The sequence below is a fragment of the Diplotaxodon limnothrissa genome, linkage group LG10, assembly GCF_057381915.1.
Source record: "Diplotaxodon limnothrissa isolate DT_005_m linkage group LG10, D_limnothrissa_male_GT1.1, whole genome shotgun sequence".
NCBI classification, from domain to species: Eukaryota; Metazoa; Chordata; class Actinopteri; order Cichliformes; family Cichlidae; genus Diplotaxodon; species Diplotaxodon limnothrissa.
Window position 1 is genome coordinate 32,728,576 of NC_140605.1, and position 13,975 is coordinate 32,742,550.

At 38.7% G+C, this 13,975-nt stretch overlaps 2 protein-coding genes across 3 annotated transcripts; one reads left to right on the forward strand and one right to left on the reverse strand.

Moving 5' to 3' along the window:
• Positions 1–1,515: 1,515 nt before the first annotated feature.
• Positions 1,516–3,840, reverse strand: LOC146624753 (microfibrillar-associated protein 3-like). Its single transcript, XM_085364115.1, has 2 exons — positions 3,600–3,840; positions 1,516–2,243 (listed from the first exon to the last, which is right to left on the reverse strand). The coding sequence occupies exons 1-2, from the start codon at positions 3,838–3,840 to the stop codon at positions 1,516–1,518; spliced, it is 969 nt and encodes a 322-aa protein (XP_085220241.1).
• Positions 3,841–5,591: 1,751 nt separating this feature from the next.
• Positions 5,592–13,956, forward strand: fam114a2 (family with sequence similarity 114 member A2). Of its 2 annotated transcripts, none has more exons than XM_085364116.1 (14): positions 5,592–5,827; positions 7,317–7,559; positions 8,057–8,156; positions 8,327–8,428; positions 8,962–9,077; positions 9,201–9,335; positions 9,513–9,677; positions 9,801–9,924; positions 10,007–10,092; positions 10,337–10,432; positions 10,567–10,691; positions 10,791–10,863; positions 11,313–11,366; positions 12,289–13,956. In XM_085364116.1, exons 2-14 carry the CDS (start codon positions 7,341–7,343, stop codon positions 12,388–12,390), a joined length of 1,497 nt encoding a protein of 498 aa, XP_085220242.1. In that variant the 5' UTR covers positions 5,592–5,827; positions 7,317–7,340; the 3' UTR covers positions 12,391–13,956. The 2 variants fall into 2 exon arrangements, with proteins under 2 accessions (XP_085220242.1, XP_085220243.1); XM_085364117.1 differs by having other exon boundaries at positions 8,977–9,077.
• Positions 13,957–13,975: the final 19 nt, after the last annotated feature.

A 13,975-nucleotide genomic window follows, 5' to 3' on the forward strand; every position in this document is an offset into this window, starting at 1 on the left:
TGAATTGTGCCAGGAGTCATTATTTACCTTTTGTACTTCATTAATCTGTCAACATGTCACACTCCTTAAATCAGTATGGGTGCCACTATGACTCACTATTTACTCACACGACACAGACGTGTGTTACAGACATGTAAGAAGCTCTATGTGAAGGGTTTTCAACATTTTCTTAACAGCTGATTTAGTTTCAGGGTGTGAAATCTCAGAACTATAAAACAGATTCTATGGAAAAGGCTAAAATACTGAAAACATCCTTAAGTTAAATTGTTTTTCAAATGGAAAAAATATATACATATTTCTACATACACGGGCTATGTATGTCAGTGAACATCTTGTACCAGACATATCAGTGCTTCCCTTCTATACTTGATTAATCTGAAGTTTCACAATGAAATAAATGACTCTGCAGATGCTGAATGTCACTATGCCACAGAAAGTTATAATAAATATAAACTGACTTCATAATAAAAATGTTTTTGCTGGCATAGAGAGATCGGGAAATGATTTATATATATGACCATTAAACAATCAGGAATTTTTCATCACAGCCACGATGATTGCATCCTAGATTTGCAGCTTATTCTTAAAAAAAAAAAAAAAAAAAAAAAAAAAATTTAAAGAATCACATTTATGCTACTTTCCCTTTAATGCTTCATATTACTTATTCAATTTTGAAAAAAACCCAACCTGCAATTAGCCGCTATCCTTACTCACAAATGACTACACAAACACATATGTGACACAGGAATAAGTCTTGGGATGATTATTTCTCCGGCTTTTACATCTGCCTTCGAGTTTCAAGTGAGTGACAGGAAGCGCTGACATGAAAACAATCGACACGGCGATACGAGAACATTTCATTGCAGCATTTTGCTCTGTGGAAGCTCACTGACTGTCAAAGCGAACGCAAGTGAAGAGTAGCAAATGATATCTGAAAGAGGATAATGAGCGCTTGCTGCTTCATCGGCTGTGTGCAGAAAAACTCAAAGAAGGCAAAGTTAAAGGTGAGCCAACACGCAGGGTTGAAAAAAAAAAAATAGGAATACAATATATTCAAGAGGGTAAAGGAGGAAAAAAAATTACTATTCTCTGCTGTATCAAACTGAGGCAAAATGAGACCGAGGAACTGTTAGGGAACAGCTTTTGATTCTTGAGAACAAAGCTGGACCTTTTGCACTTTCCTCATCATCACTAATTAAACAAACGTTAGTGTGTGTTTGTGTGTGTTGCATTATGTGCAAAAAGGGAGATTACTGCAAGCATAACGTAGGAATAGATGTGCAAAATGAAGGAAATTCAGTTTTAAGCAGGAAGGAAAACAGTATTTTAATGTCCACAGATGAATTCATAACTTATCATAAACAAGATGTTTCAATACAAGACTTGGTGACACAATTAAATAAGAAAGGGAGGAGATAAGAATGTTATCTAATAATCAGCTGCACAATTTAACAATTTCTTGATCACTAATTTGCAATCAGAAATTAGTTTTTGATGGGATTCACATTACTTATATCACACAGATGTTCGTGTGCCTGGTGGGAGCACATGAGCGGGTCCTCTATCCTCACTGACGGTCTTCTCAGAAGTTGTATGGACAGACACTTTGACGTAGTCACCACCTCCATCATTCCTTTGCCCTTTGCTTGAAAGCAGTGCCTGCTCCTCTGCATCCTTGTCGGGGTTGGGGGGGGCAGTAATCTGTCTGTTCCCTCTCGCCACAGTCGACTCTATGTGTTCTGACGCAGGGTTCCCGGTCTCCCCCGTCTCCTCTACCACCGCCCGGCAGTTTAGGATGAGTGGCGGCAAAGGCACGCTGCGGGCCAGCTCCTCGATGTGACGGGCAAACTCCATAGTTTTGAACTGCGTGACCTTGGCGAGCTCCACCGTCTTGGCTGAAGTGACAATGGGGATGCTCTTGGCAACCTCGAATGCCTTCTGCAGCTTCTCTGTGCCCTCTGTCCGGAAGAACTCATTGATGACCCTCTCCATCTCCTTGAGGTGGCTGCTGACCATGCACAGGCGGGCCACGTTGAGGATCATGGTGATGGTGAAGGCCACCAGGCACACAACGACGAAATGCAGCCCCAAGCCACTGTCAGAGTAGGCAACGCGAAGAGTCACCGTGTAGTTTTGGGTGCCGCCGCTGGCGCTCGAGGCAACGCAGGTGTAGCTGCCGCGGTCCTCAAACAAGACCTCGGTGATGTTCAGGATGCCTTCCTCTTGAATCTGCCACCTTCCACCTGCGGCAATAACGCACAACATATTTTTACTTTTACCACAAAGTTTCTCATTAAAACGTTCAAATCTCCTTCATCTCCTTAATCAGCAGCATTACCTAAGGCAATTTGTCAAAGACAAGAAATAGAAGGCAGTCATTCTTTTTCTCCAAACTCTAATCAGTACACATCTCTGTCACCTGCTGACAAATAGTTCAGCAAGTCAACCAGAATGACAATTTCTGGATTTCTTTAGTATTTGAAAATTAAAATACCTACAGAGACCTTTTGGTGACATGGTAACAAGTGTACAAATACAGAAGGTGGTTTTATTCAATGCCAGTGTCCTGGGTCTACAATTATTTAAATACAACATCGTGTAACACATTATAGCACATCGGGATATTATGTTAAAATTCATGGAAGTCCAATTATTAAAATGGCAGCATGAGTTAGGTTTGCAAAGTTACATCTGAACAGACTCAAAGACTTCGGGAACAATGTCCTTTAGACAGACAAGGCCAACGTGGATGTGTTTGGCAATAATACCCAGCATCATGTTTGTGCTGATAAGCTGTATTTGATTTTTGTTAAACACCTCACACTAACTGTTTGCTAAAGGCCAACTGTTTGACAGCTAAAACTAGGCCAAAACTGGCTCATGCAACAGGACAATGATCCTAAGCACAGCAGCAAATCCACAAGTTGCACAGGCCCAGCCAAAGTCCGGACCTCAACCGGACTAAACTGCTATGAACGGACCTTCAATTTATTTCTGTTAAAGGTGGTTCAGCAAACTACTGAATCATGAGATGTACTTAATTCATCACACACTGCTTCTGCAGTTTGTGTTAGATAAATAATGATGCAGTGTGTCACATAGTGTAGGCCAGCAGGGGGTTTTCTACGGAAGAGGATTAGGGCCACTAAGTGGGTACGTCTTTTTTTTTTCTTCTTTTCCTGAATTCTGAGAAAAAAGTCAGAATTCTGACTTTAATCTCAGATTTTTTTTCCAGTGGCCCTAATCCTCTTCCGTAGTTTTCAGTGTCTGAACACACAAAATTTTATATATGAAATGAAGCATACTTCCTTTTTCCACATACTGTTTGTGACTAAAGTATTATTCATGGTAAAAACAGTAACAATGATTGACTAAGTGATTGATATGCTGGTTGAAAGGCAGTGCTTATGTGTCTTACTTTACATAAAACCTTTTTGTCACTTTCAGAATTAAATGCCACTGAAATATCAGCACGAGCACTAACTCTGAAAGTATGTTTTTCAGTTCATTTGATTGCTTTCAGATAAAAAAAAAAGCCATGCAGGACGAAAAGAACTCGAAGCTGATCAAAATCTCGCTGCTTCATTTCCTCGTCCTACCTGCGTCGTCACCCTGCAGGGGTCCTTTAGAGTTGTACCAGCTGATGTTATCATGGGTCCCGGTCACGTTACACGTAATCAGCATGCTCGACCCCTCCTTCACCACGATGGGTGGGATGCTAGCCCGCTGCATTGAGGTCACCACCTCTGACCCATTGTGAGCTCCACCTGCTTTCCAGCAATTGAGCAGTAAGAATGTGGCGAGCCAGTGAGAGAGGTGAGGATTATGAGGCAAAAACATGTTGAAAAGAGCCACAGGTTCAGCTCACATTGGGACGAGACAAACCTGCAAAACAGGAAAAGTCAACGGTCAAATCTGATGTAGCGTCATATGACAACAGGCCCTTAGCTCTTTAGTGTCTTTATAATATGTACGTCTGCATTTCACAAATTTGAATGTTTAGTATATTAGTATTTTATGCAGTAATCATCAGGACATAAAACCTTTACAGGACAATTTTAATTAAAAGGAAATCACTTGAGTTTAAATGTTGTGTTTAAGCTCTTCTTCCAGTGAGGTTTTTTTTTTTTTTGCTTGTTTGTTTGTTTTTTAATCTTTTTTTTTTTCAGAGCACTTTGTTGAATTCTTGATCTCATTTTTCTCCATGTCCCAACATTTAAGTTACAAAATCATCACCCTTTTATTTGAATAACATTATAATTTTGCTCTGAAGTCACTTTTAGCTCATTTTTTTAATCTATCTTTTCTGAACCCTGTGTAAGTGTACTGAAAAGAAATCTCGGTTATAACATTAAGTATACGGCGAACGGGACAGGCGTGAGGCACATTTACAGTGATGCTTAATGAGTGCGCTAAACTAACAATTCAGAATAAATTATCGGAAAAGTGGGCAATTCCTTAATTCGTTTACAGACTGAAAGTATCAGTAAAAGGTACTGTGGTGCTATAATACACCGAGTTTTAAACAGAAATATAACATAGGTCAGACACAGCTTGATTAAATAACAAACTGGTTCTTGTTACCGCACTAGCGTCCCAGGCACGATAATGGTTTTCGAACTAAAACCATTCAAATTCCCACCTGTTGCCCACAGAAACCAAGGCAGCCAAATCCACCATCAGCAAGTGGCAAAAAACATCAGATATGTATAGGATTCAGTACCACGTACGAAAGTGACCCAGTTCGGATGTCGGATTTGTGCTGTTCACACCGTCATACCATGATCGGATATGGGTCGCATAGGGTCAAAAAAGTCGGATTTGATGCGCTTTCGCCTGCAGTGTGAAGTTTTACAATTATTTTAGTAATTTACCTTGAGTGTGCCAGCCAAGGAAGCACAATCCATCCGATCCATTCACTTCCTAGTACAGGTATGAGTGAATGGGCGTGGTTTTCTGTCAACTCTTCCATGCAGGTAGGTGAGATCACGTCACTGTCGCCTATTTATTTATTTTACATTTTTACACGATTTATAAGAAATAATCTAAGTCAAACAGTTTATGTACTGAACGTTTTGTTATTTATTCAATGATTCATTAGCAGTTTTTATCTTTAATCGTGTTTCTCTATTTTTTTTCAATAAGTAATAACAAGGGATATAATAGTCATTTGTATTTGTATATTGTTGTTAGAATTAAACATTATTATTATTATTATTATTATTATTATTATTATTATTATTATTATTATTAAAGTAGCAATACATTAACTAAGCGCATTTTATTTTGACGTTTCCGGAAGTCTTGTTTTCTTTTTTTAATCCAGGACGACAGACCCCCCTAATGGGACTGATTCATTTCAAAATAATTTTGCAAAAACTGAACCCTAAACTACTAACCTAACTTTTCGGTTCGAGTTTGTACTTTTTGTAAATTAAACTTTGAGCACATTTGTTTTTTTCTCTTCTATAAAGATTAATACGTTTGACGTTACAGTCAATTTGTGAGCATCAATGTGCTACATACTTTTATTTTGAAGAGAATAACAGGAATTCGTGTTTTTCATTGTGACTAACAGCTAGACTTTGAAAACAAAATATGACGTGGCTAATCCGGGTGGAAAAACCACAGCACGAAAATCTGAGCCATTAAAGTGTTTGTCAGAAAACTAGAAGTTGCTAAAGGTGTAGATACTAAAGTGCAAACCGAAACAATAAAAGGCGGATCTTAATTTTTAATTTGGAAGCGGAAACTACTACAACTATTAGCTGATTGAGCTAACGTCACCTGCTAACATTACGACTTTGACAGCTGAGCAGGAGAAAAGGTGAGTTAATAGCAAGGAACTTAAGTTAGCTTGTTTTTTCTCATTAAATTATTAGTTTATTATAGTTGAACCAGCAGTCGATGCTAGAAAAACAGCTGACGCTCGTGTAAAGGATACTTGCAAGACACGAACTCGATGTTCTCCTAAACTGTTAGCAAGCGTTTTGAAAGGGAGAACTTAACAGTAAATCCAGTAAACATCCAGTACGTATTGATCCCAGCGCTAAACTATTACCACGGACTACAAGAAAACGTGACACACACATTTTTATGGATTATCTTTATACTTGTACAAACTCCTACTTTTTCTTCTGTGTGATGATTGTTTTCTTTGTCACTTTGGACTTTCTATGTACTTATATATGATTCAGCATCACTACCTCCAGCTCCCATGGATAGCTAAAAGCAATGCAAAGTCGGATTAATGCATTAATCTCATATTGTAAGAATAATTAGATTTGTCCTGACAGCTCCACGATTTAACGCTTGGAGATGTGAAAAGCTTCTGCTTCAAACCCATAAGAAAATACATCTCCTTAGAGTTGGTTAAAGCCTTGGTTAAGGGCCAAGCTAAAGAAACATTTAGTGCACCTCGTTTTTATGAGTAGAACAGCTTATGAACAGAGCAGTATGTAGTGTTTCTTCCTCTTGTGAAGCCCCGGTCAAAATATTTCTGTTTTTATGAAAAGACGCAGAGATTCCCTCACAAGTTTGATTTACTGGAGTCACTGTTACAAGACTAAGTCTTTTGAAATTAGTGATTATCTCCCTGACATTAGAATGTATCACCCCCCCCCCCTTAAAACAGTTAATTTCATATAAAAGGTCTCTTTTTTTTCTACCTTTCTTTTCTTTTTTCATTTCTTTTGTACGTACATTTTGATAAAATCCTGATTTTGAAGCTGTGATTTTGTTGAAATGTTTCGATTGCAGATCTTATCCAAGTTTAAGTGTCGTTGGGTTTTTTGTTTTGTTTTTTTCTTTTTAACTGTAAAAACTTATAAAGTTATAAATGTACTTATAAAGTTATGAAGGTTTAAAAATTCTGAAAAAGTAACACAAATTGAAATCCCAGCCCATGTACATCAAGGGACTTTTAATTTGAAAATATTCATAATATGAAGGTAAAATTTTCAGTACTTTTTTAATGTGTGTTAGTGTGGAAAAAAAAGAAAGGAACCCGGACTCCTCTGGGAGGTGAACTGAATTTACTCATGATTGAAACTGAATACTACTACTGCTATCACTACTACTACTATTAATAATGATAATAATAATAATAATAATTAAACAAAAAAATTAAACTCACAAGTGAAGTTGACTGACTCAGTTGAAAGGTCGACTGACACGTGATGAGGTGAGAAGTGCACAAGAGAGTTAACTACAAACCAGTACCTGGCATTTCCGCTACTATCCAAAGCAACAAGCAAATCATTTTGTTTATTGCCAGAGTTTATGCAGTGCCTTTTTTTCCTCCTCTTTCTTTCCAGGTATGCACTGAGACATTTGGTAACATGTCAGACAGTGAAGCTTCTTGTGCAGCAGCCAAGGGTGCAGAGGCAGCGCCGGAAAAGCAGAATGTCTCTCCCGCTCGAACCCCTGACAGCTCCTCTCCATCCACACCTGACATCTCCACTGATGTAGCTCCGACGAGAAAAGCCAGGAGGAGGCCAGAAACCCAGCCTGCGGCCAAAGTTCAGGAGACTCCAAAAGAGGATGAGCAGCCAGCAGAGGTAGTAGAAATTGAAGTACTGCTCATACTCGAAGAACTAAAGATGATTGCAAAAAGAGAAGAGCTGAAGCCATAATTTCCATCATGACTTCTTTTTCATCCTGCAACATATCATGTCACATAAACATCTTCAAAAGAAGCTTGTGTGTTTGGTCGTTGACACTGTAAAGCTATCTCACAGGGAAGTGTGATACCTGATGAGCGTGGGTGCAATAACACTTTCACATGAGATTCTTAATGACCCTGCTGATGTGCGATGTCATCTAATTATCTATTGGATGATTTAACAACCTAATGGGCTTAGACTAAATGGTCTGATGTGTTGGATAGTTATTCTTGTGTGAAATGTGAGTTTTAAACAAGCTGCGTTTGTCATAATCTTTAATGGTTTTCTGTGAAACCACTAAAAGGCACTTGTTGAAGTCATCTTTCTGTTTTACTCATTCACAACATCTGTTTTGTGTCTTTTCTTCTTTCTCCTTCTGTCCTCATTCTCAGACATCCAATCAGTCGACCGTGTCTCAGGGTGGCTGGGGTTACTGGGGCAGCTGGGGCAAATCCATCTTATCCACAGCAACAGCTACTGTGACCACTGTGGGTGAGTATCCAACACATCACTCAGTCTTTACAAGTACACAGTTGGCTCCTCTGAAAAATAGTACAACACCAAGTCATTTGTTGTTTAAACGTAGTCTTGCTTTGGCCTTTTTCATTCTGTTACTGTTAAAGCTTCTCTGCTATATGTACTGATGTCTTCTGTCTGTTTAGGCCAAGGTATCACTCAGGTGATCGAGAAGGCTGAGACATCACTGGGAATCCCCAGTCCAACCGAACTGTCAGCTCAGGTGGAGGAAGAAGAGAAACAGAAGGGTAAGGCCGCATTATTGTGAATATGAAAAATGTTTGTTAGAACCTGGAGGATCAATAAAGCCAGGCTCTCCAGTCAAGATGATCAAGATGTATCAAAACACTTTAATGGGCACATTTGATTTGACTTTTCATCTGCTGCTAATGAACCAATCAGATGTTGATCACTTCAGTCAGAGAGGACTGGCTGATGGAGATCTGCCAAGAATTCAAAATTAATATAAAAGCAAAATGCAACACCGGTACTTCAGATAAGACAGGAGCTGGCAGAGTGTGGCAGAAAATTGTTGATCCTGTAGATTGCTAAGTGGATATATTTGCTTTAGTACTCCGTTTCTGATGTTACAGCAGCAAATTAATAGAGTTTTACTTTCATTTTGATTTAAACATCTTTAGGCTACTGAGTTCCTTCAAGTCCCATAGCTTTGTGAAGGAAAGATTTGTCCAAATGAAAATGAAATTAATTGAATTGACCCATTTAAATTATTATTTTTTTCTCTCGTGTAATCCTTGGACATTGATTTTTATGTCGTTAGTGTCTTCTCCTGTAGATGGCACCAGCATGGAGCCCGACAAAGCAGTAGATGAATCGTCAGCAGTGGGAAGTGCGATGGGAATGTTGTCGTCACTCAGTAGCGTCGTCCAGAGCACGGTAAGCTGATGCTTAAAACTAGAGAGCACTTGTGTGTTGGTGCGACTGTTCTCACTTGACAAAAGTTAGGAATTTATTTTAGCTCATATTTTAAAGAAAAGTTTAAACTGGGCTTCCTCACAGGGTAAGACCGTGATAACAGGAGGTCTAGATGCTCTTGAGTTCATTGGGAAGAAGACGATGGACGTGATAGCAGAAGGTGATCCTGGCTTTAAAAAGACCAAAGGACTGATGAGACCGAACGCCACTCTCTCTCAGGTAGGTAGTAAATACAAAACCAAGCTAAAATCCTAAAATCTCACTCAAACTTAATGGACAAGCGGGAACATATATATATATGAAGACTTTAAAGCTTAGTGGATGACATAGATTTCTGGAGCCGTGTCCCTTATCATGTGTCACACTCTCTCAACTCTGTCACTCTTTGTTTCTCAGGTGCTGAGGGAGGCGAAGGAGCGAGAGGAGCTGCAGTCAGCAGACAAAGACTCGGCAAATTCAGACAAGAAGGTGGTCGCTCACTACGGGATGCTGTTTGATGAATTTCAGGGTCTGTCACACCTTGAAGCTCTGGAGATTCTATCTCGAGAGAGTGAGTCAAAGGTACAATGAAAGTCTCTGCCAAAATATCACTTCTGCTGTAGCTAAAAACATACAAAGACACTGTTTCTATGCTTTACATTTCTGGGGAATCTAGTAAAGTATTTTCTCTTGTGTGTGCTGTAGGTGAAGTCGGTGCTCTTGACTCTATCAGGAGACGAGCTGGTTGAGCTCAGAGATGAGCTCGACCAAATCAAAAGCTCCTTCTCCCTGGTGGAGTTCGATGATGAGGAAGTTGATGAGAGTAAAGGTAATGTCTTTTAAATCAGCTATAAAAGTTTCACAGCTGCAAGAAGAACCTGAAATAAATGATGGTGCATTTCTAATTGCAGATGAAGACGGATTAGAGTTTGAGAGGGAGTTAAAGGAGGCCATGGAGGGCCTCAGTGTTTCTGCAACTGCAGACAAACTGAGCAAGGTACAGCTCAAACAATTCACTGTGCAGAATCATATTCCTGCCAGTTTCTGACTCATTATTCGAAATGTTACAAGGACCTTAACTTGTCTCCCTTGTCGTTAATTTGATGGGAAAAGTAACAGAAATATGTCAGATACACTCATAGCTTTTAAATCTATTAGACTGGTCTCTTTCTGATTTACAGTAACTGCTAATTCTCAACTCGCCAATTTCCTGTTAAAGTATGATTGCTAACATCCAACAGGCCTGTAAGAGCTCCGCCAGCCTGATTAGTGAGCTGACCAAACAGCATGTGGAAACAGATGTAAATGAGGAGGATGTGAAGAAGCATAGTGTGGAGGTATGTCTTACTGACATCATCAACATATATATATTTTTTCAGTGTCCAACATTGCAAGTATTGGACGTTTGAGGGTAATACTTGACTGCAGGATTTGACCAAGTAGCAATGGTGTGTGTGTTGAATCTTGTCAGGAGGTTCATGCTGCAGCTATCAGGAGTCTGGCCGAGCTGACGGCCAGATCCATCGAGCTTTTCCACAAACTGGCTGAGATGATCCTTTTCTCCAATGGCAGTGCAGAGGCCAGCGTCCTGTCACAGTAAGACAGCATGAGCGGGGGACTCAGGGGTGGGGATATTTCACTTTTTCTGTGCACTTTAATTAACTGTATACCTTTTGTCATGCTGTCTGTTCTCAGGTTAACTGTTGTCCTGTGTAAAGAAATCTCACTGCTGTCCAAGAAGTTTACTTCCTGCCTGACAGCAGCAGGGGTAAGTTTCAAGATCCTATCCATCTGTTTTAACGTCAGGGCGTCACTGATACCTGATGCTTGTAAAGCATTTGTCCCACCACACTTAGATTTTCATATTTACTATGTAAATTTAAAGTCTTAAAAGTAACAGATGTTTTATTTTCCACTGATGTCATTTATTGTTAATCTGACCTCCACGTGTTTATTATTTCTTCATATTATCACACTGTTGATAAGGAATCATAGTAAGCAGTTCAGCTGATGTCTCACAGTTATTATATTATAAATATCATTTTAGAAGGAGATCTGCATTAGCCACAAACTTCATCATTTTGTTTCCATCCACATTTTTCTGTTTTTATGTCAAACCCTAATTTATGCTTCTCTTTGCAGTGTTTTCTCTTCCAAACCACTAATTCTTTGTTCCACAGAGAGATCATTTTAATTAAATTTTTTTCTGTTTTACAGTCAAACGAGAAGGGAGAAGTCCTCAACCCCCTGATAACAGGAGTATTTTTAGAGGTTTGTCATATTACTGCAGCCAACATATGTTCATTAATGAATTGTCCAAAATGTTTTTGTTTTTCGAATACATACAACACACCGGGGGTTCTGGCACTGTCTACTTTATAGAGATCCTCATCTTTTGGGATTCTTCGCAGTTCAGTATGTCAGTTAAAGGTCCGTTCGTGTAAAACAAGAAGCGTTCTCGTCTTTCCTTTTAAATTTGGTGTCCCACAGGGGTCAATTCTCGAACCTTCTTCATTTAGTCTGTATTTCCTTAGTTGTGTTGTCTGTAAAATTCCTGATGACTTACTTTAGATGTCTGATTTTTCCAGCCAGTAGGGTTCTGGAGAAACCTCAATATAATCATTTCCTGTAATTTAAAACTAAGAAGTCGTATCAGCTCATTGCTTCAGCAGAAGAACAGAACAGAATCAGTTATCTGACTGTCGTTGTTACTTAATTGCAAGAAAAGTATATCAAAAATATTTACTATAGCTAAAATAAACAAAACAATTTATTTATCTGCTGCTCAGAGCACTTTAACTTTTGGTTGTCTTGACAAGGACTGTGCTACAATGATATTAGAGTAAATTAAGACTTTTGTCAAAGAAATATTATTTCAGCTCATGACTGAAACATGACTAGATGTCAGGAGAAGATTTACAGCTATTCAACACGAAAGCTACGTTCTAATAGTCAGAGAAAACTGTGCTGAGACTTGATTTTATGGTGTTTTATACAAAGTGTGACCAAAAGCAAAAGCTGATTTAAAATTGGTTGGCTAGTTCCTCCACACCACTTCATCCTGCTTCATCAGGATCTCTGCTTGTAGAAGTTTGAGTTTTAAAACCCCATATAGATTAACAGACATTAGTATGGACATTTGGAGATTGATATTTCATACTAACGTGTTCTTTGTTTTTTAAATCCCACACAGGCATCCAACAGTGCATCTTACATCCAGGATGCCTTCCAGCTCCTTATGCCAATACTGGAGATATCTCACATCGAGAGGAGAGTTCAGCTTACGCAGCAGTGACCCGCTAACCTGACCTCTGCACTCCACTACAGCCACTAAGCTGGGGCTCAGAGTCTCAGCAGAGAACTGACATATCTTTAAAATGTTTAAGTTGTCTGGTTTTTCAGCTCAAGACAAAATCTACTTTGAGATTAGGAGAGAAAATGTTTTCTTGTCAAACAGTGTTACCTTTCTGTGCATTGCTGGTTTATTTGGACTGTATGTTATATGAAGTCATTGGCGTACAGAAGAAGAAGAACAGTGTGGATTTATAATGAACGCAGAACAATTTTTACTTTCATTGCACAAAATACACTACCTTTTCTTGGGTGTTATTCATTCACTTAGTTCAGGCATCTCATACAGGATACCAACCAGTGATAACTTGTTTCCAAAAGAACATCTTAACAAAATAAATGGTAAGATGTAGACATGAGGCTTCACTCTTACTGCAAAGCAAATCATTGCTGGTCCTGGAGCAGCTGGACTCTAAGTGTGTTTGCTAAAATCTTCAAGACACAATAATTTTAGTTTTTGGCAACTTGTCCTTAAATCAGGGGCAGACTGAATGTGATAAGCCTACAGTTCTGTTGCTTTTTGGCTAACTGAAGGATGATATTTGGAGTTTTCTTTCCCTTTGTTTTAAACCCACATCCTTCTAGGTTTACATCCAATATCAATTTTAAATTTTGCACCATCGCATGTCAGCACTCGTTCTAGCCAACGTCTCTTTTTCTCTATAGACAGCCTCAGATTTAAAGAAGACTTTGAGCCAACATTTCTTTTACGACTGCACCACTTTTACTAGATTTGATAGAAAAGTCGTGGAGCATTTAAAAAAAAAAAAGACCAACAAGCTGGTCACATAGCTTCAATAGTTTACATTAATGCCCTTGCATTCTGTAAGAGCATTTTAAATAAACCTTTAAGAAATCGTCTAAATGTTTAAGCGATGCTGAGTTGAGATTCAGAGTTGCAGTTTGTTTAGGAGAAATAGAATAATAAATCTTGAAAGGGACGTATTATTTTCATTTCCTGCTCTATACTTTTGGTCTCTTTTTAAGCAGCTTTGTTCACAAATTCAAAATGAACCTCATTTTTCTTATACTGTACAGTTTATCATTTAACTTGAAACTCCCGTTGAACCAACTTTATATTGATTGGTTACCTCTTGTACAAAAATGTACAAGCTCAAATGTTGACAATCAAAAAAGTTTGAACATCCTGTCCTGCCACAGCTTATAATTTACTCCATGTCTGCTTTGTCCTTACTGTCCATCCCCAAAGCCTGTAGGTACCATGTAGAAAACCATTGTTTCATCAATTTTTCCATCAATGAAATAAAAAAGCAGTGCACAGCAAAATAAAACTCATTAGTGAGGTATACAAACATGATGATTGTAAGTGTCAGTGTTATAAGCCTGCTTTCCCCTTTTGTCATCTATCCAACATGAAAACTTCTGTCTGCCAAGAAGATAGAGGACTGCTAACAGCTGAGTGTTGTGGGCATGTAAATTTATGGTTTCGGAGTAATATGGAGCAATATACTGTACGCTATGGCATATTACTGAGATGAGATTCAAATAAATGTGCTTCCTTCAAGCTT

Bases quoted from the DNA above. Each gene is read 5' to 3' on its own strand.
- LOC146624753 (XM_085364115.1), bottom strand. From the start codon at position 3,840: ATGTTTTTGCCTCATAATCCTCACCTCTCTCACTGGCTCGCCACATTC. The intron at 2,244-3,599 runs GTAGGACGAGGA...TTATTGCCGCAG, and splicing joins CCTGCAGGGTGACGACGCAG to GTGGAAGGTGGCAGATTCAA.
- fam114a2 (XM_085364116.1), top strand. From the start codon at position 7,341: ATGTCAGACAGTGAAGCTTCTTGTGCAGCAGCCAAGGGTGCAGAGGCA. The intron at 9,925-10,006 runs GTAATGTCTTTT...TTCTAATTGCAG, and splicing joins GGAAGTTGATGAGAGTAAAG to ATGAAGACGGATTAGAGTTT. The intron at 10,692-10,790 runs GTAAGACAGCAT...GTCTGTTCTCAG, and splicing joins GAGGCCAGCGTCCTGTCACA to GTTAACTGTTGTCCTGTGTA.